This window comes from Astyanax mexicanus, chromosome 1 (assembly GCF_023375975.1).
Source record: "Astyanax mexicanus isolate ESR-SI-001 chromosome 1, AstMex3_surface, whole genome shotgun sequence".
NCBI classification, from domain to species: domain Eukaryota; kingdom Metazoa; phylum Chordata; class Actinopteri; order Characiformes; family Acestrorhamphidae; genus Astyanax; species Astyanax mexicanus.
Window position 1 is genome coordinate 123,183,973 of NC_064408.1, and position 26,335 is coordinate 123,210,307.

The window sequence follows — 26,335 nt, forward strand, 5'->3', positions numbered from 1 at the left end:
CAACCTCCTGCTAATAGTGGCAGCGCTTTAGACCGCTGGACCAATTAGTCATCTATGGCATATCAGCTCTCAGAATCAGAAACGATTACATTCATTCAATTAATAAAGAATTATTAAACATGTTTAATATTAGTGCATTAGTAGTAATATGTTTGTTGTTAAAACTAATATTCGTAGTAGTATCAGTAGTAATTTTTAAACTTAATTGATTAATTTATTTATCTTTTAAAATATACAAAACAAAATCCTAATAGACATAGTTTGCTTATATGGATAAATTAAACATTATTTTACGTGTCTTTTTTTAAATAAAAATACATCTCAAATAGATGAAATTAAATAGTATATAATATTATAATTTCTTCTGAAATCCTTAATATTTTTATGTTTTCGTTGCAATACAAAATCCAAAACCTGTAATCGTGTCTTAGTGCATTACAAGTCCATTATTAATGGCTATATATGATAATTTTCGTGTTGGGTTCTTTTATATAACATTAATCGACACCACAATAATATCATTTATTTTTCTATTTAATAAAAACATATTTTGTAAACCAATTTACTTTAGCTAAATAATTTAAGGGTATAATTCTGGCACTAACACACAGATTACAGGTTTTGGATTTAATATTGCACTTAAATCAGTGCACTACATTTCCCGGCGGAAGGATCAGCGAGTTTGATCATTAATAATTCGGTTATTTCAGCGTTTGTAGATCAGTACTCCTCCTGGGTGTTTCTAGAAGCAGCGAGACAGGTGAGTTCAGGCGATTTTATGTGAGTATTTGGGTGAGTTCAGGTTATTTCAGGTGATTTTAGGTAATTTTATGTAAGTTTCAGTGGTTTTAAAGCAGTAGTTTATATCAGCGCTGCCCTCACGCGCTCTTTATGCGCGCTGTGATTCGGCGCGAGACGCTCTCCTGTCAGATTCCTGTCACATTAGCCTGTTAGCAGCTAACAGAGTTAGCAGTGAATTAGCCCCGTTTCTCTTAAACTAGGGTGACCAGATGTCCCGCTTTGTGCGGGACAGTCACGCAATTTCATTACTTTTCATGCGTCCCGCAAATTGAGACGCTGTCCCGCATTAGTGGCAATCAGACTCCAGTTTTAAAATGCGTGTTTTGTAATCTGGCATTTATTAAACGGCTGTGTGGGGAAAGCAGTGAAGGCTGTCAGCAGGGGGCGTGCTGCCCTGTTTTCTCTCTTTTTTTCCAAAACGCGATAAACGCCAGTCTTGTTTTCCCGCAGAACGCCACATCTCCACTCATCCAATCACAGGGCAGCATTCCACGAGCTATCTTATGTAAACACGGGCGCTGTTGAGCGTGCCGGTATTTCGTGTAGCCTACTTTCAGTTTCGTTTTTCACTCTCAAAGTCCGCGAAAATGAGCGGTTTTGATGGTATAGAGGAGCCTGTTCGTGAAGCAGTTATTGAAAAAAAAGAGAAAGCCATCAAAAGAGTCTCCTGTACGAGAAAAGGTAAAGAAAATGAGGCATTCAGGAGGGGGGAAATGCCCGCTGTCATCTGCAGTTCACACAAACACACACACACACACACACTATACTACACCACACTACACTACACCATAGGCGTAGGAACCGGGGGGGATGGGTGGGACATGTCCCACCCAATATTAGAAACAGGTGGATTTGTCCCCCCCAAAAATGATATCGTTTCGCTCAGATCAGCTGTACTGTTAATGAGGAGACAGACCGGACCAATCACGGAGCCGGTTCAGGTATTAAGTCCCGCCTCTCAGTAGAAACAGCCAATCAGCTTGCTGGTTTTGCGGCACGCGGATTAGAGGCAGTGTGCTGTTGGGGAAGCCCCGCCCCCTCGCTGTGAAATTTAGCAGCGGGTTCGGGCTGCAGCAGCTTCAGCTGATTTTAAAACAGAGATGGATATACGGAGATTTTTCTAACAGAAAGGGAACGGTAGGCTAACCACTTCAACTGTGATGATATGTTTCTGATAGCTGGTTAAAAATACACGTCTCTGAATCAAAACACAAAACTCACTGTGATTAATAAACTGCAGCTGTGTTAGTGAGTTTAACTTTAGAATTACCTAGATTGGGAGTCAAGGTTAAAGAAAAAATAAACTATATAGCTAATCACTATTTCATTTTCAAACTGTGTTTTCCAATTTAGGATTACAAGACTTACTGTGAGCTATAATGAACGAAAATTAAATTTAGCTAACTAGTTATCTAGAAGCCAGATGTAGTGGATAGCTAGAATTTAGTACAGTACTTTATGTTTGTAGGTTAAAGCAGTTTCTTAACCCCGATCACTGCCCTAAAATAGTGTTTTCCACCTGATCCAGCTGATCAGCTAATAAACAGTCATTTACTGAGTTTACCTGTTTAAACCCCTTAACTCCCTATGGAGCCTAAATTTATCCAGCAGTGTATTAAACACATCAAACCACCACTTACTTCATTAAATGCCTTTAAATCAGAGAAAGCTTTAGAACATGCAGAACAGTGTTAATATGCAGTAGAATATGTAAGAACAGGGTTGAGAAACACTGCTGTAAAGTGACTTCTGTTCATTTGTAGTTCACAGTAAGACCACGTTCTGAGGTTTATAAAAATCTCTATGGAAAGTTACATTCTTTTACATAAAAGGACACCATCTTAAAAAGAGCTCTCATTACAAAAAATAAAAAAAACAGGAGAAAATGTAAATATACAACAGAATTGACATGCCAATACATAATAATAATAATAATAACAATAATAATAATAATAATAATAAACAAATCTGTTATATTATTTTAAATATTATCATTTTTTTCATACGTATATAATTCAGACATTGCATGCATAATTTTTTTCTAACATTAGTAACTAAGGTGGAGTAACGTTATTAGTAAATTGGAGTAACATGTTTAGGTTGTAAAATCACCTTATAATAATAATTTAATTTTAATTAAATTTCCCCAAATGTTCTAGGAAACTATAGGGTGGGCTTGGGTTCATATTGGCAAATGTGTCCCCCCCAATATCAAGCCCGCTCCTACGCCCTTGCACTACACTACACTACACTACAGCACATTAATGTAACGTGATTTTGGGGATTTTATAGTGTTAATGTCTTGTTCATTAATGAAATTTTGCACTTTTTTGAAAAGAAATGTTTTAAAATTTGTGTTTTTAGGCCCAATGGTTAAACTATTATATTCAGATGTACAATTTACTGTTATTTAGTATTGTATTTTGCACATAATTAGTAAAATATATATATATTGATGCCAAAGGATATATAAGACATTTTGAAAAAAAAAACTTGGCATGGATTTATTGCGTTTTGCGAAAAAACGAATTATTTTTCAAAATAAATCTTTAAATATTAAAATCTTGATTTGATTTTTTTGTGTTATTTTAACCTTAGTATGGTATTTGATAGTTTGAAACAGAAAACGGTGGTTTTCAGCCTACCACTTTCTTGCTAAAGAAAACCCTTTTTTACTCAAATTGATAAAAATGGATTTATAGCGTTTTGGAACCAAACTCTTCATATATATATATATATATATATATATATATATATATATATATATATATATACACACATACATACATACATATAGGCTACACACATTTTTTATTTGTTTCGACTGCCTCGATGCATTGGTGTCCCACATTGTCCCACACAAAAATAGTCTTTGTCCCACATCTGTTGAATTGGAATCTGGTCACCCTATCTTAAACTGTTTAATAAACGGAGGAAACACTAATAATTTATGGGTAAGTTGATGAGATTAAAGAAGTTTAGACTAATCTAGACTAATTAAATGCTGGTTTTAGGCGCAGTTTAAGTTCAGAAGCGGGTAAATTACTGGCTGTAGCTAAACGCTGCTGAAGTTTCTGAGGAGAAAGAGCATTTATTAGCTGCTGTACCTGAATAAGAAGAGTTTTAAGTGTTTAGATTAAACTAATTACCACTATTCTCACTGTTCTTCTCACTGCTATCTGTTATTTTAATTAATTTACCCCAGTAAAGTACAGTACAGTAAGTTATCCTCCAAATTTACCTCAGTTTAAGAGCCAGTTTAACAGATTTTTAAACTAATATTTCTCCTCCATCAGCCGGAGATTCCAGAGAGTTTACGCTGGAAACTCCTTAAACCTTCCTGTTGATTATATTTTATGGTAAATTCTGATGTAATAGTGTTTAAACTAATTAAATAATAAAATACTGTTATTCTACTGCTGGTTTTCAGTGAACAGTAAACACTGTTATTGATGGTTCTCTTCATGGACAGGCTCCTTCCCATCATTTATTTATCTGCAGAATATGTATGTTTTATTTTACTGATACAGTAATTTACAGTAAGTCTGTTACTGAAATGGCTCATGCTCTGAATTAAGTAGTTATTTCAATATTTGTGTTTTATGTTAGAAAAATGCAATATACAGCTGAGGAAAGTGTTGTTTTATGTGCAACAAATAACACACATTTGTATTAGAGTCGGCCATAACATTAAAACCACTGTTAGGTGATGTGAATAACTTTAAATAATAAATTACCTTTACTCCTGTTGGAGGATACTTATATTAGGCAGCGAGTGAACAGTCAGTTCTTGGGCGAGAGTAAGAATCTGATACATTTAAAGAGAACCAAACTGTAATATCCTTTAATTTACCTCAAACATTAAACACTGACTTTTTCTTTTAATCAAATTATTCTTTTGTGTCTCAGTCATAAATAATAGGCAGATATTTTTAATAATAAATAATGATATAATTATCATCTCATTTAAACTATTACATGCAGGTATTGACATAAAAAATACTTATATTTAATACGATGATATTGTTCAAGTTGATGAAGATAACTATGCTTTAGTGCTGTATAATAGATAAAACTGATTTATGAGTCTTTATGAGTTATTGATTAGTTAAATGTGTTTTCTCCCTCAGATTGCAGCATTTAACATCAAGAATGAACGCATCATCCACAGTAAGTTATATATTTTTTTCACATTTACACTATCAGTGTGGTGTTTGTTACATATATAAATCTTAAAACGATAATGTAAATAAATAATTTATCAAAAGTAAATAAATAAAACCACAGATGTAGTTAATCAATTTTTCTATTTAATAAAAACATATTTTGTAAACCAATTTACTTTAGCTAAATAATTTAAGGGTATAATTCTGGCACTAACACACAGATTACAGGTTTTGGATTTAATATTGCACTTAAATCAGTGCACTACATTTCCCGGCGGAAGAATCAGCGAGTTTGATCATTAATAATTCGGTTATTTCAGCGTTTGTAGATCAGTACTCCTCCTGGGTGTTTCTAGAAGCAGCGAGACAGGTGAGTTCAGGCGATTTTATGTGAGTATTTGGGTGAGTTCAGGTTATTTCAGGTGATTTTAGGTAATTTTATGTAAGTTTCAGTGGTTTTAAAGCAGTAGTTTATATCAGCGCTGCCCTCACGCGCTCTTTATGCGCGCTGTGATTCGGCGCGAGACGCTCTCCTGTCAGATTCCTGTCACATTAGCCTGTTAGCAGCTAACAGAGTTAGCAGTGAATTAGCCCCGTTTCTCTTAAACTGTTTAATAAACGGAGGAAACACTAATAATTTATGGGTAAGTTGATGAGATTAAAGAAGTTTAGACTAATCTAGACTAATTAAATGCTGGTTTTAGGCGCAGTTTAAGTTCAGAAGCGGGTAAATTACTGGCTGTAGCTAAACGCTGCTGAAGTTTCTGAGGAGAAAGAGCATTTATTAGCTGCTGTACCTGAATAAGAAGAGTTTTAAGTGTTTAGATTAAACTAATTACCACTATTCTCACTGTTCTTCTCACTGCTATCTGTTATTTTAATTAATTTACCCCAGTAAAGTACAGTACAGTAAGTTATCCTCCAATTTTACCTCAGTTTAAGAGCCAGTTTAACAGATTTTTAAACTAATATTTCTCCTCCATCAGCCGGAGATTCCAGAGAGTTTACGCTGGAAACTCCTTAAACCTTCCTGTTGATTATATTTTATGGTAAATTCTGATGTAATAGTGTTTAAACTAATTAAATAATAAAATACTGTTATTCTACTGCTGGTTTTCAGTGAACAGTAAACACTGTTATTGATGGTTCTCTTCATGGACAGGCTCCTTCCCATCATTTATTTATCTGCAGAATATGTATGTTTTATTTTACTGATACAGTAATTTACAGTAAGTCTGTTACTGAAATGGCTCATGCTCTGAATTAAGTAGTTATTTCAATATTTGTGTTTTATGTTAGAAAAATGCAATATACAGCTGAGGAAAGTGTTGTTTTATGTGCAACAAATAACACACATTTGTATTAGAGTCGGCCATAACATTAAAACCACTGTTAGGTGATGTGAATAACTTTAAATAATAAATTACCTTTACTCCTGTTGGAGGATACTTATATTAGGCAGCGAGTGAACAGTCAGTTCTTGGGCGAGAGTAAGAATCTGATACATTTAAAGAGAACCAAACTGTAATATCCTTTAATTTACCTCAAACATTAAACACTGACTTTTTCTTTTAATCAAATTATTCTTTTGTGTCTCAGTCATAAATAATAGGCAGATATTTTTAATAATAAATAATGATATAATTATCATCTCATTTAAACTATTACATGCAGGTATTGACATAAAAAATACTTATATTTAATACGATGATATTGTTCAAGTTGATGAAGATAACTATGCTTTAGTGCTGTATAATAGATAAAACTGATTTATGAGTCTTTATGAGTTATTGATTAGTTAAATGTGTTTTCTCCCTCAGATTGCAGCATTTAACATCAAGAATGAACGCATCATCCACAGTAAGTTATATATTTTTTTCACATTTACACTATCAGTGTGGTGTTTGTTACATATATAAATCTTAAAACGATAATGTAAATAAATAATTTATCAAAAGTAAATAAATAAAACCACAGATGTAGTTAATCAGCCAGTCTTGGTTGAAAGTCTTTCTATTATTAATCACAAAAACACCTTCAGAGCTTATAAAGAGAATATTAGTGATCACAATGTTCAGATCTATATTTTATTAGACTTTATCTTATTAAAACTGTTATTATCTCTCTGAATAAAATACGTAATAACTCGCTATATGCTCCAGTACAGCTGCACTCTTCCATATTATTAGTACCACTATCAGCATTTTCCTCAATCTATCAGTCTGAATTAATGTTGTCTCATATTCACATAGTACAATTTTTAAATCACACATCAAAGCATTCATGTAAAAATTATATTTAGAGGAAAATCAGAGTAAATCTGAGGAGCTTAATTATTACATTACATTTGGCAGACGCTTTTGTCCAAAGCGACTTACAATAGTCAAGTACAATGTAAAATAAGTTTAAAGGTAAAACATCTTTGGATAGGGATAAAAGGAGGACAAAGGGGAATAATAGGATAGAGGAGTGAAGGAGAGGAAGAAGGAATGAGGTTAGAAGTAGTTAGTGTGTTAGAGGTGTTAAGAGAGTAAGTGCTCTTTGAAGAGCTCTGTCTTCAGGAGTTTCTTAAAGATAGCGAGAGATTCTCCTGATCTGGTAGTGGAGGGTAGTTTGTTCCACCATTGGGGAACTCTGTATGAGAACAGTCTGGATTGCTTTGTGTGAATGTTTGGCAAAGCGAGGCGACGTTCACTGGAGGAGCGCAGCGACCGGGAGGTAGCATAAGCCTTCAGGAGTGAGTGCAGGTAGCAAGGAGCCTGTTCTGTCATCACCTTGTAGGCGATTGTAAGAGCTTTGAATTTGATGCGAGCATCAACTGGTAGCCAATGGAGCTCAATGAGCAGTGGGGTGACATGTGCCCGTTTTGGCTGGTTGAAGACCAGACATGCTGCTGCGTTCTGGATCATCTGGAGTGGTTTTACTACACAGGCCGGGAGGCCAGTTAGCAGGGCATTGCAGTAGTCGAGGCGTGAGATGACGACCGCTTGCACCAGGAGTTGGGTGGCCTGTTGCGTCAGGAACGGTCTAATTTTTCGGATGTTATAGAGCGCAAAGCGGCAGGACCGAGCAACTGAGGCCACAGGGTGCGTGAAGGAGAGCTGGTCATCAACCATAACACCCAGGTTCCTAGCAACCTTTGTCGGTGAGAGAGAGAGAGAGTCGATACTTATAGAGAATTTGTGTTGAAAAGATGGTTTTGCTGGTATAACGAGAAGTTCAGTCTTTGAGAGATTTAATTGAAGGTGATGCTCCCTCATCCATGAGGATATGTCAGAGAGACACTGCGAAATCCGTGCAGAGATTGAGTGATCTTCAGGTGAGAACGACAGGTATAGCTGGGTGTCATCAGCAAAGCAATGGTAGGAAAATCCGTGTGAGCGGATAACCTGACCAAGAGAGGTGGTGTATATGGAGAAGAGAAGGGGTCCCAGTACCGAACCTTGGGGAACCCCAGTGGATAAGGAGCGGGCTGAGGACAGCTGTCCTTGCCACGACACCTTGAACGAGCGCCCAGTGAGGTATGATCTGAACCATGACAGCACATTGTCTGCGATCCCCATGTTTGAGAGTATAGTTAGGAGGAAGTCATGGTTGACTGTGTCAAATGCGGCCGAGAGGTCCAGCAGAATGAGCACTGAGGACTGACCTGCAGCTCTGGCAGTTTTCAATGCTTCAGTCACAGACAACAGAGCCGTCTCGGTAGAGTGTCCTTTTTTGAACCCAGATTGGTTCTGGTCCAGAAGGTCATTCTGGGAGAGGAAGCCAGAGACCTGATTTAAAACTGCTCTTTCTAGTGTTTTAGAGAGAAAGGGTAGCAGTGAGACGGTCTGTAGTTGTCAACCTGGGCGGGGTTGAGAGAAGGCTTTTTGAGCAGTGGTGTCACATGTGCTTGTTTGAAAGCAGTCGGGAATACACCAGAAGTTAAAGAGGCATTGATCGTGTGAGTGATAGCCGGAATGATTGCAGGTGCGAAAGTGTAATAAAAGTATTTTATTCACTGTAATCCAGCAGCCTGATACTTCATATAGTGAACATAGTGCAGCAGCTGTGTGTTAAATTAACCCTGTTTACTCTGGTAACACAAGCACCAGTTCACCTGACCCACAACTAAACTCCCACTAAACTGGATCTACTATCAAATTAAACCACGATCAGATCAACTGAAACACATTTAATTCACATTTTAATTATTTAATTATGATTTTCTTTTTCTATATCATCATTTTCTACCACATCTATCAGCTGTGCTTTAACTGATAAAACTGAGTTCAGACTGAGCTTCGATTAGAACAAGAGTTTCCCAGAGTAAGGTCAGTACCTCAACTATATACTTATATTTATAAAATGCATATATTATATATTTTAAACTTTACCATAATAATAAACTTTCTGCACAATTAACACACTTTTTGTATTGAGATATAATCTACTTTTGGTAGATGTTTAATAGAAATTAAGAATAGTGTAAATTTTACCTTTTGTATCAATCAGTAAAAATAATGTAACTATTTATTTCAACTTTACACAGTGTGATAATAAAGCTGAAGTAATAAGAATTATAGATTTGTAAACTCTTCTAGGTAAAATAGAGATGAACTACATCTAGGGATGTAGGGATGAACTACATCTTATATAAATGCACTTATAAAATTAAGCTAAAACATTATGACCATATGTCTAGTGTTACTAAACATTAGGTGACTGGTTTATTCTGTCTGGTATCTGGGTGAGGTAATAATGGTACCAGTGTAAATAAGTGATTCTGGCTCTTCACTCTCTAGCTCATTATTCCACACTGATTTTGGGGCAGAAATCGGACACTGAGGGAGTCCAATCATATTTAGATTATATAAATATCTGATCCTTTATTCAGGAGGAAGGATATGAAAATAAGCTGCTTTTTACTTTTTATATTAAATATGTTTAAAAATTCGCTGACCCCCAAATTCTCATTCACTTCTATTAAAACTGAGCAGAATGTTTTCCCCACGAGGGGCGTGATGTGCTCTATTTCTATTGGCTCTGAGAGAAGTGCTATAACGTGTCATATTGGCACTGCTGTGATGCGGATAGTTCCATTGCTGCTCTGTTTGTAGCTGCGCTGTAAAGTCTGCATTATCGGCTGTTTCAGTCACAAATCTGTAAATCTAAGCTTACTGTAAATAAACAGAAGTGCTTTACTCACCCAAATAAACAGTTTTCAGGAGAGAAATCTGTGTAGATTTTTTTAAAGAATTAAAGTTTTGTTTACTATGGCGTATAATAGATAAAACTGATTTATGAGTCTTTATGAGTTATTGATTAGTTAAATGTCAATAAATGTAAACAAAAAAACAACAAAAAAGCTTCACTTAAGCTTTTAATCATTTTCTTATTAATGAAGCTGTAGTGGATGTAATGTACAGTAATGATGCTAATAAACCATCCTCTTTTACCATTTCACCCAGAAACTTTAAAACTATCTGCACCACTTTTACACTGAAAACACAAGGTAACATTTAACTGAAGTCTGTTGAAAAAATAATTATTTTTACAAGCAGTATTTGTCACAACATGGCTTTATTAAACAATAGGGGAACCACTTATCCCAGACTCTGGTTAAATATGTTCCCCCTGTGTTTTCAGTGCAAAGTTTTAAAGTTACTTCGTGAAATGGTAACAGGGATATAGTTTATTAGTATCATTACTGTACAGGGCCATCTCAAAATAGAATATCATTAAAAAGTTACTTTATTTCAGTAATTCAGTTCAAAATGTGAAACTCATATATTATGTAGATAATTTTGTGGGAAAACAAAACTGCACTGACTTTAGACTTGATAATAAAACACAGTGGATCAACACCAGCAGATGACAGACATGACTCTCCAAACCATCACTGATTGGTGGAAACTTCACACTAGACCTCGAGCAGTTTGGACTGTGTGTCTCTCCGCTCTTCCTCCAGACTCTGCTCCCTTGATTTACTTTAAATGAAATGTAAAATTTACTGATGATCAGTGATGGTTTGGAGAGTCATGTCTGTCATCTGCAGGTGTTGATCCACTGTGTTTTATTATAAAGTCTAAAGTCAGTGCAGTTTTGTTTTCACACAAAATCTTACAGCACTTCATATCTTACAGCTTCCCTCTGCTGAAAACAACTTTTATAGAGATGCAGATTTCATTTTCCAGCAGGACTTGGCACACTGCCCACACTGCAGAAAGTACCAATTATATAATATTCTAATTTTCTGATCCACAGATTTTTGGGTTTCATTGGCTGTAAGCTTCATAATCATCAACCATAAAATAAATAAATGCTTAAAATAGATCACTCTGTGTTTAATACATCTATATAAGATATGAGTTTCATATTTTTAACTGAATTACTGAAATAAAGTAACTTTTCAAAGATCTAATTTTTTTGGAGATGGCCCTGTACATTAAATCCACTCCAGTTTAACTCTGTTTTCTGCTGTAAAAACTGAACGTATAAAAACGATAAAAAATAAGACACATTAGTACTGCAAAAGTAGTACATGCTCTAGAACCTTAATAAAGCGGGAAACATTTTTAAAGGTGTCATTTTAGTAGCAAAGTTCATATAAAATAATACCACAGACTAACTGTGCCATGTAATGATGTTTGTTTATATTAGAAACAAATATTTCAAACATTACACATGTATTTACCCAATTTAGTGGGTGTGGTTAGACTAGACAATCACAATAAACCCTACTTACTGAAGTCTGAACAGAATAATGTAGCTTTATATAAACGGAATGGCAATCCACTAGATCAGCTGAACTCGGAGCAGAAAATGGAGTGAAATGTAGTCATTGTATGTTTTTAATGAGCATTTAAACATATTCTGGCTGTTTTTTACGCTTTAAAGTACAAGCAGTACTAAAGTACAACAAAAGTAAAAAGTCGCCGACCCGAAGAAACAGAGAGAAACGAGTGCAAACGCAAACAAATTAATCCTATCCGGCCTTACACCATTCCTCCAAATCAACAGAGACAGGCCAGTACACCAGGAGACAGGCCAGTACACCAGGAGACAGGCCAGTACACCAGGAGACAGGCAGTACACCAGGAGACAGGCAGTACACCAGGAGACAGGACAGTACATCAGGAGACAGGCAGTACACCAGGAGACAGGCAGTACACCAGGAGACAGGACAGTACATCAGGAGACAGGCAGTACACCAGGAGACAGGACAGTACATCAGGAGACAGGCCTGGGTTCCTCCTGATGCAGTCCTGGGTTCCTCCTGATGCAGGACAGTGCAGGACCTCATGTGGCTGAAGTGTGTCAGCAGTTCCTGCATGATGAAGGCATTGAAGCTCTGGACTGACCCCCCGTTCCCCCCCGTTCCCCACATCTGGAACATCATCCACCAACTCCACACTGCAGCACAGACTGTCCAGCAGTTACTGACGCTTTAATCCAGGTCTGGGAGGAGATTCTTCAGGAGAACATCTGCTTCCTCATCAGGAGCGGCCCAGGTGTTGTAGGGAGTAGGGGTGGGCGATGTGACCCTAAAATAATATCACGATATTTCATGGTATTTTGAAGATAACGATACTCTTGACGATATGACAAAACACTGAATTAAAAAAAATTCAAGAAAACACTACTGCAACAAAATAAAAATGAAGTTTTATTATTGCGTATGATATGATATATGATGACACACCCCTAACTGAGATATTAAAAAACACAAGAATTCTACCAGATTTGTAACAGAAGTCAATGATCCAGAATGTCATGATCCTCATAATGCACTCCAAATATCTCCATATAGATATAATCTGTCTCCAGTAGATATAGAATTGGAAAGGAGAAAATTGTGATTTTATTTCTTTTACTAAAAACAGTAAAAAAGTAGAACCCTGATGTGATAATTAGGGGTGAGTGATATGGCGCCATATTTCACGGTAAAATATCGTTCACCATATTCAAAAATGCTGGTGATATTATCACGTACGATACGATATGGCACACCCCTAGTAGGGAGGTCATACAGGCACATGGAGGCCACACCCACTGCTGAGCCTCATTTTAACTCATTTGACCTTTGTTCTCAACACATTCCACTATGTAATAAATAAAGATTTTCAACTGGAACATTTTATTAATTGAGATCTAGGATGTGTTATTTTAGTGTTCCCTTCATTTTTTCGAGCAGTGTATTAAATTCTATTTAAATAAATGCTTAATTGTTTTGTTTGTAAAAGGCTTAATGACACTTTCATTAAATATTGTTTATCAATGTGAAATCAAACTAAAAGTATCATTTTTTTTATCATGTTTTTTATTTTATTGTATTTATTTATTGTATTTAGGTATTAAGAAAGTTATTTTAGATTATATTAGTTATAATATTAGTTTTTGTTAGTTTTTACTCTGGGTTAATGGTTTATATTGTGATGTAAATCATTATTATGTTACACGTTTTCAGGATGTTTCTGGAACATTACTGTCTATCTTTTCAGGAACTTTTTAAAAACATTGTAGATTTCTCTGATAACTGGCCACTAGATGGAGACTATGCTGTGTTGTTTTGTGATCATATGAAGACACACCTGAGACACACCTGAAAACATTCTAAAATCTGACTAACCAATCTGAAACCAGTCTAAACAGCTCATGTGACACTTCCTGTAATCTGATCACACCTCAGACATACTCTTAGAAAGAGACACTGCGTTACAACACGGGAAATAGAAAGGTAGGATCAATATTTATCTTTAAATAGTTTTATTCTTATAAAATATTTTCATTTTGAGTTTAATTTTGCAATCTTGTTGAAGCTCATACATTTGAATTTTACTAGACAGAAATGCAGCAGATTTTCAGGAGTTTTTTCATGTTGTAAAAGAATCCCTGTGAAAAAAACGAGGCAGCTGTTTTAGAGGAAGCTGTGTTTAGCTTTTAATTTACTATATTTTTTTCTCTTTATTTACATTTCACATTAAAAGAAGGAAGTGCTTTATGGGTTTAGGTGGAAAACTTTTAGTTTTGGCTGAAATGTTTCAGTGTCTGAAATTTTGATGAATCCTTTAACTACACATCACTAGACCAACAATACTCAAATACAGTAATGAAAGTGTTGGAACCTGTAAAATGATTTCTCCCAGTCCTTACAGAGTATCGGAAATACACACAATTAGAGAACATGCACATCACATGTAGTCAAGTAGCTTTAGTTTTATTGTTAATACAGTACATGTACAGGAAATCCAGAGTATTATACTTCTGTTACTCTCCTACCCAAAGTAACAGCCACAAAAACATAAAGTGATAGTTTACTAAAATTCAACTAAATCAAATTATAAATGATATAAGAATGAAATAAACACTAAACAAGGTCATATAGACATACAGTATATGAGACAAGAGACAAAAGACAATAGAGCAATATAAAAGTGAGAGTGTACCAGTTAGATATGATGGGAGATTAAAGAGGGAATGACAGAACCAGTAGAATCAGAACCCGTATAAACATTAGTGCAAATATAGAGTTTAAAAGCTTCAGTTCCTCTGTTGATTCCAGTACTGGTTTACCAGAAAATCCTGAAGGAGAATATCTGGCCATCTGTTCCTTAGTTTTATTTATTGTTGTTTTATTGTTTTATTTGGATCCTCATTAGCTGCTATTGCTACAGCAGCTATTCTTCCTGAGGTCCAGCTAACATCTCACACATAAATATAAATCACACATCACAGTTAAATGCACATAACAAAAAAAGTTCTATACTAATAAATACATTTTACAACACAATAAGCAATCAATACAAAAAGAAAGACAAGTACAACATATATTTGTATACTAGGTGTACACAAATTCATAGACAATACATACACAAAATAATGATAGTAGGATTAAGAAACTTTTTAAGAAAATAACTGGTATGACTGATCATTACTATTTTAAATCTATCCCTTATAGTTCACATTCTGCATGTGGACAGATATTCATATATCCTCCATGTCTTTAAGATAATGTATTTTAATTCGTTTTTTGGACCTTGTTTAGCTATTAATGTTCAGTAGTGAATCAGGTAAGCAGTTCCACTCTTTAACGGCTCTATAAATTACTGTTTTACACATGGAATTGGTTTTAGCTCTTGGTGGTTTAAAGTAATTTTTTGTTGAGTATCTGGTAGTATTAGTTTCTCTCTGTGTTATTTTTTGTAATTGATCATAAAGGCCCACTGGATATTTTAGATCAATAGTGTTCTTTATGAGTGCCACAAGGTTAGTTTTAAACCTTTAAATCTTCAACCTTCAGCCACTTTAGCTCCTTGTGCATTTTATTTATGTTTGTTCTGTATGGAGACAGTAAAGCCATTCTTGCTGTCTTATTCTGCTTTATCTGTAATGTTGTTAAATGTTTTTTTGCTGCGTTTGAGCACACTGCTGCACAGTAATCTAGGTTGGATAAAACTAAGGATTTTATGACTATTTTTAATGTTTTCTTTGTAAATCTTGTTCAATTGTTTCTCCGTGTATTTTTAAATTTAACTTTGTTTCTCCAACTGATTTATGCTCAAATATAATATATTTATATATTTAGTATTAGTTGATTTTAGTTCTTTATTTAACCTATTACATTACATTACATTACATTACATTTCATTTGGCAGACGCTTTTGTCCAAAGCGACTTACAATAATGAAGTACATGTAGTAGTACAATAATGAAGTAAAGAGTAGTATCATCTGCATACATCTGTAGCCTGGCTTCATTCAATACTAAAGGCAAGTCATTTATGTATATCGAAAATAATAATGGCCCAAGACATCTTCCTTGTGGTACTCCCAGATTTACATTTTTACTCTCAGACAAATTTCCATTGTAGTAAACCCTCTGACTCCTATCCGAAAGATAACTTTTAAACCATGCTATTACAGTTGGATTTATCCCATAACAGGCTAGTTTTTTAATAGCAAATCGTGATTCAACACATCAAACGCAGCACTTAGATCTAAAAGAACTGCTCACACTAATTTTCTTCCTTCCAGTTCTTTTAACCAATCATTGTTCATCTGAATTAATGCAGTGGCTTAGTGACCTAAAGCTCAGGAGTAACTTGGGTTCTGCAGCAGGATAATGACCCAAAGCACACAAAACAACAAGTTCACTTCTGAATGGATTAATAATCTAAATGCAGGTTGGAGGATCTAGTTAAAGTCTGATTGAGATGCTGTGGATGATCTTATCATGATTAAAACAGTTTTGTAAAGAAGAATGGAACTAAATTCATCCACAGTGATGAGAAAGACTCGTTATCAGTTATCAGTAAAGCTTGATTGCAGTTGTTGCCGTGGAACAACCTAGTTATTAGATTTAGGGGAAAATTCTTTTTTACACAGGGCTAGATTGGTTTGGATAGTTTTTTTTTCTTTTAGTAAATAAAATTATCATTCAGAAATGCTTTTTATATTTATTATTATTATTATTATTATTATTAATATATTATATTTTATTATTATTTACGCAGGTTTGTCTGATATTAAAGTTTGTTTGATAATTGAAAAAATATTGTTATGACATAAAAGCAAAACCAAAAGAAATCTGTGGCGGGCAAATACTTTTTCTTTAACACCAGTTTCAGACTCTTCACTCTGGAGAAAATGTGTAGGAACGTCTACAAGCCTCTACCCTTAACTCAACCCAATTCTCCCACTCTTACTACCAGCAGCTAGAACATCAGCCTGATGTTATGATATAGAGGTAAAAACCCAGGGCATATAGAGCAGAAGCCCCGCCCCCAGGAGACTAAATTCTTTATGGAGGGGTAAATTATCCCAAAACAACCCCAGTTCTGTATTACTGATTAAACTAGATTACTTCAAACAGTTATTAGCAGTAAGTATTATTATATGATTGGTCATGTTCTATAATTTATACATATCTATTTCATTTCTATTCTACAGGTTCCCCTGAGAAGAGTGATCCCCTTTCCCTCCCCATCAGTGGATCCTCCCGGTGGGATAAAACAGCCTCTTAACTGGATCCATTTGGGCTCTACAGCTTTATTAAAGACAGGAACAGGAGGTCAGTAAACACAACTACACTCCCACTCACTAATGTCCCCGGGGTTATGGTGATGAGGTGAACTGTCTTTATCACATAATAATATGATATGAGTGTGATTTCTCTACATTACTCTGCTCTGAAGGTAGATGGTAGTTGTTAGCACTGTAAGTCTGTTGGGAGCTTCAGCTAAAAGTGCTGTATTTCAGAATGCTGGGGGAGAATGGAGTTGGGCTGTTTAACAAAAGTTCATACTGGTTATCATGTTTCACTACTTCACCCCAAGTCCATTTCACTCTGGATTTCTCTTTAAATGCTGATATTTCTCTGTAGTTTTGGGAAGGAGACAGTAATGATGCTGTGGATTGGGGGTTTAGTCTTTTTAAATGAGTATATTTTAATGTGCTGAGTAAGTGTTTAATGAAGAGCTTTAGCAGGAAACAGGAGCAGCTGTGCGTGTGAGAGAGATTTAATTCATATTTCTACATAAATAAATAGTTTTTTAACCTGTGAACTCGACAGTAGTGATGCTGTGTTTGCGTTGCTAACTAAAACCACTGATGCTGTTCATCACCAGCCTCTGTTATAAAGAGGAAATTAAGGAGGAAACTGGCACTAAGCTTGGTACAATCATTAATTTTACATTAAAAAATATATGTTACAGATTAATCGCATGCTTTAGCACGTTAACATTGACAGCGATGGTTAAAACATTTAACGTTTAATGAGTTTCTACTTTTTCTCGATTTTCTACAACAACAGCTCACACTGCTGCTATGGGGTTCAGTACTTTAACCACAGTAATGATGATTAAATGAGACTAAAGCTGCAGCAGGTTTTTATCCTTCCAGAGAAAAGAACAAATATTTAAGTTATGAGACAGAAATGTAATCCAGCAGGTTTTTATCTTTCTAGTGAAAAGAACAAACATTTAAAGTGTGTTAAAGTGTGTGTAGGAGTGAAACAGTATGTGTAGACAGAGTGTACAGTACAGTATAACACTACAGTGTTGGATTAAGACATAAGTGAGTGTTTATTATTCCAAAATAAAAAATTTTCTGTAAATCCTGATTTTTTTTAACAATTCTGATACACTTAACCTTTCTTCTGTCTGACTTACTGAAACATAAAATAGTAGAAATCTCTACTTTATCTATAAAATCTGTACTAAATCTATACTTTATATACTTATGTCTTATTATGTACGGTCTTCACTATGAGGTCATAGAGCTCAGTATAGATTAATAGATAGTCTTTATTGTTCACAGTGGAAATATGTTTTCACCATCATTTATAGCCTTACAGAGAAAGACACATAAATCACTCAACACATACTCTTCTATACTGGGGTCAAATGACCATTTCCTGTAATTAAATGTAGGATTAGATTCTTCTTATCTTAGTAAAACAAGTTAAATGTGATTTTGTCTGTGGTTCAGAAAATACATGTAGAGTAACAGCATCTTACACTGTTTCTGTTACAGTGTAATAAACAGTGTAATTACAGTTAGTTATATTTGTGTAAATACATATTGTAATATTTTGCTTATGGAGTCTATAGCTGAAATGTCAGCAATGGGTGTTCAATAGATAAATTCACTAATTAGGGTTCTTGGATATTTTTGGACGTTTATAATAATAATTGATTAATAAACATTTTTTCTGAAGTGGTATGAATGCACTTTGTCAGCAATAAATGTAGAAATAGAACTAAATGAGATTTCTCCTGAAATATGAAGATGTAGGAGGGTGGGGTTATTGGAGATCTGTCAGAAACTGTGGGAGCAGCATTCTCTTTTGTGCTGTAGTGTTTTTGATAAGCAGTGTTAAAAAGAGGGAGAGCGGGAAACTGGAACGTCTTCACATCAGTGGAGTAAACTACTGAACATCATGAACAATGTTCCCCACCCTCGTCATCATCAGACAGAGGATCTGAAAACAGAAAGACAGAAGTAAATGGGAAAAAGCATCTGAACGTGATTCACGTCGTATTTATGAGCTATAAAGTCGTATTTATGAGTTTCTAAGGTGAGAGCAGTATTATAATAATTGGACACTGAAGTCCTGCGTTATTCTGTTTTCTACAGTTTGCTCATATTTAGACTCTGGATCTAACATCAGTTTTCAGAAATGAACGGGGTTTTCAAAAATCTAAAATATGGTCAGAACCCTATAATGTTCTGTTCTGTGTTCAGATGTTGTGTTTTTCTCCTGAACATCACTGAATCCTCTGATTTACAAGATTTTCTAAATGAGAATATTGCTAAATACAAGCTAATATTTTCTGTGATATTTTAGCTGAAATATCTCATTATCTCCAGTGAGATTCTTAATTATCACGTGAACAAGCATGATTTTCATGATCAAGGTTTCAGAATCCAGGATTGATTAGATTCTGAATAAGTTCACTTTATTATACTGAACTGATGTTATGTTATCGAGCCTGACCCAGAAAAGAAGGTAAAATCACAAACATATTAATATCAACATTTAAATGAGCTAGCAGTGTGCTAATCTCTACTCTACCTTATAGTCTAACAGACTGTACATCATACTGGCTTCCTCTTAAAACTGGTTTTAATCTCTGTATGATAATGAGCTACAGCTGAATCTGATTGGACGTTGCTCTCTATGGTGATTGATGTGTTTTTGTTCTGATGGGAGTAAAATGTGCTTCAACTGGTTTTCTCTTTCTGAACAAAAGGAAAATACAGACCGTTCCTCATTCCTCAGCCCTTCTATAAAAGTGCAGCTAAAAAACAGAAGAAAATAAAGTCAATTCCAGCTGCTCGCTTTAATAGACTGTAGATAGTTCCATGGAAATGAGGTCCAGTAGAGTTATGATGCAGACTCTTCTGTACAGTGTACAGGTGGGATCCATCGATTATCCAGTATGAGTTCTGCAGCTGTAGAAGCAGACAGTAGTAGATTTCACTGCTATGATGATAAATCAAGGTTTGAAATGTTGTTTAAAGGTATAGATCTGGAGTTATCCGTAATCTTTTCTCTCTCAGTGTTGATATATCAAAATTAAACTGTCTCCAGAACACTGAGAGTGATGGACAGAACCAGAAATAACACATAAAAATCCCTGATTCTCCTAGAAAACATAAATCACAGAGGGGAGAGATCATCAAGTGCATATAGAGTTAAATAAATCTATATATACATCTCCAGAACACCATCTGGTGGATCAGAGTTTTAGAAGATATAAAAGTCAGACTGCAGAAATGATCAGAAAGAAGATCCTGTAAATCAGAGTCTGTATATTTGATCAGGAATCTGGATGTTCAGAGTTGAGTTGAGTTTATTTACAGAAACGTATGAGAACAGCTCAGTCTATCATAACCAGTCTGTCAGGATCAGGAGTTCAGAATCGTTCCTTCTCTCGCTCTGACTGAATATAACATTTAGGGTTAAGGGGAGGGATAAATATGAAAGAACATAGAGGGTTAAAGGTGTTGTTTGGATCTTTTTGAAAAAAGTATTATTTTTTATATTAGTTGGATAATTAAACATGCACCGGATCAAATTGACCCGGGAACACCATTGCTATTCCTGACAAAATGAACATAACAGGAGGGTAAAACTGCTAGTGTGGTGTTTAAAATTTGAATAAGTGGAAATATATATATATATTTACCTACATTTAAAAACGATAGTGTAAAGAAATAATTGATCACAAATAAATAAATAAATAAAACTGCAGATGTAGTTAATCATTTATTCATGATTGAAAGTCTTTATACTAGCAATTATAAAAACACCACCTTCTGAGCTCTTACAGAAAATATTAGACATGATCATAATATTCATTTTAGCTTAATTTTATAAGTGCATTTATATAAGATGTAGTTCATCAGAAGGACACTAGATGGAGACAGTGAGCTTTTCTCTATTGTTACCTAGAAGAACTTAAACATCTCTAAACCTTATTATTTCAGCATCATTATCACACTGTGTAAAGTTAAATTAAATATTTATATTATTTTTACTGATTGATAAAACATATATAATTCACACTATTCTCATTTTCCATTAAACTCCTACCAGAAGTAGAGTATATCTCTCCAATATCATTTATTATGCTATCGATATTAAATACACAGGGTGTGTTAATAGTGAAGAATGATTATTATGGTAAAGTTTAGAATATATATAATATGTTCATTATATAAGTATAAGTATATAGTTGAGGGATTGATCTTACTCTGGGAAACTCTTGTTCTAATTGAAGCTGAACTCAGTTTGATCAGTTTAAGCACAGTTGATCATAATTAAATAATTAAAATGTGAATTAAATGTGTTTCAGTTGATCTGATTGTGGTTTAATTTGATAGTAGATTCATTATCTCTCGGCTCGTCGTGTGGGCGTGTCCGTGTGGGTGTGTCCGTGTGGGCGTGTCTGTGTGGGCGTGTCCGTGATGATTTTGAATTCAAATGAAGCGACAGATGTAGTCAAGGGCGTGGGAGCGGGCTTGATATTGGGGGGGACACATTTGCCAATATGAACCCAAGCCCAGAACAACATTTGTGGAAATTACTTTTAATTAAAAGTAAATTATTATTATAAGGTAATTTTACAACCTAAACATGTTACTCCACATTACAGCTACTGTTGTTAGAAAAAATTATGCATGCAATGTCTGAATTATATACATATGACAAGAATGATCAGTTATCACCTAATATTTAAAATAATATAACAGATTTGGTTATTATTATTATTATTATTATTATTATGTATTGGCATGTCAATTCTGTCATATATTTACATTTTCTCCTGCACTTTTATTTTTTTCTACTCAGAGCTCTTCTTAAGATGGTGTCCTTTTATGTAAAAGAATGTAACTTTACGTTTCAGACTTTTATAAACGTCAGGATATGTGGTCTTACTGTGAAATACAAATGAACAGAAGTCATGTTACAGCAGTGTTTCTCAACCCTGTTCTTACATATTCTACTGCATATTAACACTGTTCTGCATATTCAGCTTTCTCTGCTTTAAATGCACTTAATAAAGTAAGTGGTGGTATGATATGTCTAATACACTGCTGGATATACATGAGTAATTTAGGCTCCATAGGGAGTTAAGGGGTTTTAACAGGTAAACTCAGTAAATGACTGTTTATTAGCTGATCAGCTGGATCAGGAGGAAAACACTATTTTAGGGCAGAGATCAGAATTCAGAAACTGCTTTAAACTACAAACATAAAGTACTGTACTAAATCCTGGCTACCCTCTACATCCAGCTTCTAGATAACTAGTTAGGTAAATCAATTTTCGTTCATTTTCAGTCCTGTAATACTAAATTAATAAACACAGTTTGAAAATGAAATAGTGATTAGCTGATCAGGTACAGGGCAAGTTGAACATTACATATATAGTTTATTTTTCTTTAACCCTGACTCCCAATCTATCTAATTCCAAAGTTAAGCTAACTGACTATCCCAGCTGCAGTTTATTAATCACAGTGGATTTAATCTGTGTGTTTTGATTCAGAGACGTGTCTTTTTATCCAGCTATCAGAAACATATCATCACAGTTTACTTGATTAGCTCTGTTACCTTTCTGTTAGAAAAATCTCCGTATATCCAGATCTGTTTTAAAATCAGCTGAAGCTGCTGCATCCCGATTCCGCTGCTAAATCTCACAGCGAGGGGGCGGGGCTTCCCCAACAGCAAACTGCCTCTCCTCCGCGCGCCGCAAAACCAGCAAGCTGATTGGCTGTTTCTGCTGAGAGGCGGAACTTAATACCTGAACCGGCTCCATGTTTGGTCCGGTCTGTCTCCTCATTAATAGTACAGCTGATCTGAGCGAAACGATATCATTTTTGGGGGGGACAAATCCACCTGTTTCTAATATTGGGTGGGACATGTCCCACCCATCCCCCCCGGCTCCTACGCCTATGGATGTAGTCAATCATAAGTTTAAGATTTGTAATTTTTAATCGACCTCACTGTGATCTATAGTTCTATAAATCCATATTTCACCGTTTTCAGCTTCTCTTTGTGTTTTTTTCTGTGTGTGTGTGTGTGTGGATTGTTTGTGTGTATAAAGTCCCAGCCTGCTGTTCCCTGATTGGCTAGGCTGTAGCGCGGTGGCCGGATTAATTTGAATAAAGTTGAGCTCTGCTGAACTTTTTGCCGGAGGGCGGGGCTGCGCTCAACGCATCGAAACCCAGCATGCACTGCAGCATGCAGCGACTCTCTCTATAGAAGTGAATAGGATGTGTTGTGCTGGGGGACGGGGGGAGGGGCCTCTTTCTTGCTGGCGCACTAACATCGTTCTGGGCTGCGAGTTTGAGACCCTTGCTCTTACAGAAAGAATTTGTTTTTTATTCTTTCTCTCATAGTAATTCCTTTCACTGTTTTGACCTCAAAGACACAATTAGTTATTCTACATAAAAAAAAATGATATCTTGAGTTTTTATTCATGAAGAAATGTGTTTTTTAAGAATGAACTTAAATTTACTATTTTAGCTCTAACTATAATATATATTATAAGAAGTGTTAGAATATAAAATAAACATAATTCTACATTTCTAATGTAAAGTTATGTTGGAAGCTTTAACACATGAAATAAATAAAGAAGCCTTTTTTTAAATTTTATTATTCTTTTAACGTTTTATATATTTGATCATAATAACTAGTGATATATGTTTTACAGGATAGTGACTGTTGTAGTTTTGTGAATTGTATTATTTGTGCACAGTTTATTATACAATTCATTATAAATAAAAAGAGTGAAGGAGGGGGCAAGGTTAAGAAACAGAGCGGGAAAGAGAGAGATGAAACGCAGTGAATGAGAAAGTGAAAGTAAGTCCAGTTTCCTCCATTAGAACAGGACAGAAGTCTGGATTCACTCGGTAAGTTCAGAACTGAAGGGAATGTAGAACAGAACCGTGTAGCTTAAAGTCAGAACCGGTTCTAAAGGTTCCTCAGATCCAGAAACGGTTCTTTAAGCTCAGCTCAGTGTCCGATTCCACTGGAAGAACCAGGATCAGCATGGAGATCTGAACCGGGCCTGGATCAGACCTGGACCTGGTCTAGATCAGACCGGCTGGAGAACAATCAGCTGTAACAGATCAATAATGCTGTAAACTGAAGAGAAATGCGCAGATATAGATCGATATTTATTGATCACAGTGTAGTTTATGCTGTTTAAAGCGCATTACTGCTGAATGTGGGCTTTGATCTGTTGGGGAGATAAAAACACGGATCTGCTATAAAGGCGTGTTTAAATGCAGTAGCGCTGTTCAACCAGCAGGGGGAGCAACGGAGCTCAAGATCACGTGGTGTGTTAGTGTTTTTAATCCTGCTGTTTTATATTATACTTAAATAACATTTATTTAATACTATTAATAGTAATATTTTAATAATTATTAATATAAATAATTAGTGTTAGTGTTTTTAATCCTGCTGTTTTATATTATACTTAAATAATGTTTTTATTATTTTATATTACTAGTAATAATTAAATTATAGTAATTATAAAAACAGTAAATGTCTGTAATCTAAGTTAATTTGTAATGAGGTTAAATCACACTGTTATGAAATGTTCCCTGTTTTTGTTGGTTTTGTTTGTTTATCAGGAATTGTTTAATGCAGTTCTGATTATAATGTTATTATTGTAAGAATAGTGGTTTTATTGTAATGGCTGATCTGTTCACAGGGGTTCCAGCTGTGTGAATGAAGAAGAGTAAATGATGGATCCTCAGAACTCCAGCAGTGGAGGAGGAGCCTCTGTCCTAAAGTGAGTAAATTAACTGATAGATTTTATTAGTAAAGTAGTTTTTATATTTTAATGGTTGCAGCTCTGATCCTGGACCTGTGTTCCACAAATTTTACTGATTTAAATACACAGAACCGAGGTTCTCCTGAACCAGAGTCAGAACCCTGTGCTGCTTTTAAACATAGAAAATCATTTAACAAACTAGCAAAAACAAAATCTCTCACCTGCAGATTAATACATAAATACTGACATAGTTCAAATAATATTTCTCTCCATCAGTTATCTTTATCTCAGTTATTATAACTATAATTAATATTTAGTTTAATCAGAACTTTCAGTCCCTACTGATCAGTTCATTCTTTATAAAAAAGTATATGGTAAATAATTATATAAATATAAGTAATTCAGGTGAATTCATTAAAATGAACTAATTTAATAATCTGCACGTAGGGGGGATCACCAGAAAATCAGGCATGTGAAAAATAATTATAATGATAGTGATCTTAATAACGATATATATAAAATAAAAATATGTCAAGCATGTTAACAGATGTAAACAATATAAAAGTAACATATTTGCTGGAGAAAAGAAAGATGAATCTGTGTGAAAGTTTTAGTGAGAGTATAAACCGTGTATTACGGTAGCCGTGTGCACAGCGGAGCTGAAGGAGAAAGCTGCGCTCGCTTTTACTGCAGAGAAACTGAACATGGAAAATAAGTTTTTGTAACTCTACAGACTGAACTCAGATCAGTGTGGTAAAAAGTAGATGAGGCTTTAATACTAAAGGAAAAAACGTGTAGTCGTAATACAAGCAGTGTTCAAAACCAGAGTAAGAATAAACCCATACATCAGAGACATAAACTCTAATAAAAGAGAAATCCTGATCCAGAAATACAGTCCAAACCACCAGAAAACACAGAGACGAAGTTCAACACGAGAAAAAAAGAAACATTTACAGAAATACAATCAGAAAGAAAACGCTCAGTCTGTCGCTGGATAAACAGTGAAATACTTAAAGACAAATAATACGAACAAATGGGTTTATATACACGTACAAATTACTAACAGCTGGTTCTAAACACGTGATGTTGTCAGGTGCATGCTGGGGATTGTAGTTCTGGAGATGCGTATGTCCATTGAACTACAGTGTTCGTATCAGGGGTGACTCTCAATAAACATCATTTATCCTGCTCTAATCAACACATTTACACCACAAACACAAACACCTACCTGTAGAACAGTGTAACATTCTGACAATACTGACCTTTCTTTTACTGAACATATAATACATCTGTTTTCAGGTTAAATCCACTATATTTAAACATTACCTTATGTATAGATCACAATTTAAAGTCTTATTAAAGAAGAAAATCAGAGGAAACAACTTTACATATTATATTATTAATCATGTTTAATTTAAAATGATATTACTGCAGGAATTTGTTGAAAATATTTGGTTGTAGACAGACCAGAATTAAGACTCTTATTAAATAAAAAATATCTACAGATTACCAAATAAAACCACTGAACTCTTGAAGAGCACTTGTAATATTATTCATTATTATTGTTTCAAGTAATAATACTGTAATAATTAGAATTCATT

General features: G+C 34.8%; 3 protein-coding genes across 14 annotated transcripts in view; 2 read left to right on the plus strand and 1 right to left on the minus strand.

The window, feature by feature from the left end:
• The window catches only part of kif13a (kinesin family member 13A), a 210,239-nt gene that overhangs the window by 159,974 nt on the left and 23,930 nt on the right, over positions 1–26,335 (plus strand). The window lies entirely within an intron of this gene.
• Positions 1–26,335, minus strand: part of LOC107197168 (NACHT, LRR and PYD domains-containing protein 14-like) — a 412,286-nt gene that overhangs the window by 40,590 nt on the left and 345,361 nt on the right. The gene's annotated exons all lie outside the window — the stretch shown is intronic.
• The window catches only part of LOC125784456 (NLR family CARD domain-containing protein 3-like), a 41,029-nt gene continuing 21,437 nt past the window's right edge, over positions 6,744–26,335 (plus strand). Inside the window, exons 1-3 of one of the 2 annotated variants that reach the window (XM_049468153.1) lie at positions 6,744–6,827; positions 16,898–17,018; positions 24,672–24,752. In XM_049468153.1, coding sequence (XP_049324110.1) covers positions 24,703–24,752 — 50 coding nt within the window. In that variant the 5' untranslated portion in view covers positions 6,744–6,827; positions 16,898–17,018; positions 24,672–24,702. Of the gene's footprint in view, positions 6,828–13,610; positions 13,687–16,897; positions 17,019–24,671; positions 24,753–26,335 lie in introns of those variants that run through there. The other variant, XM_049468149.1, reaches the window with a different exon arrangement.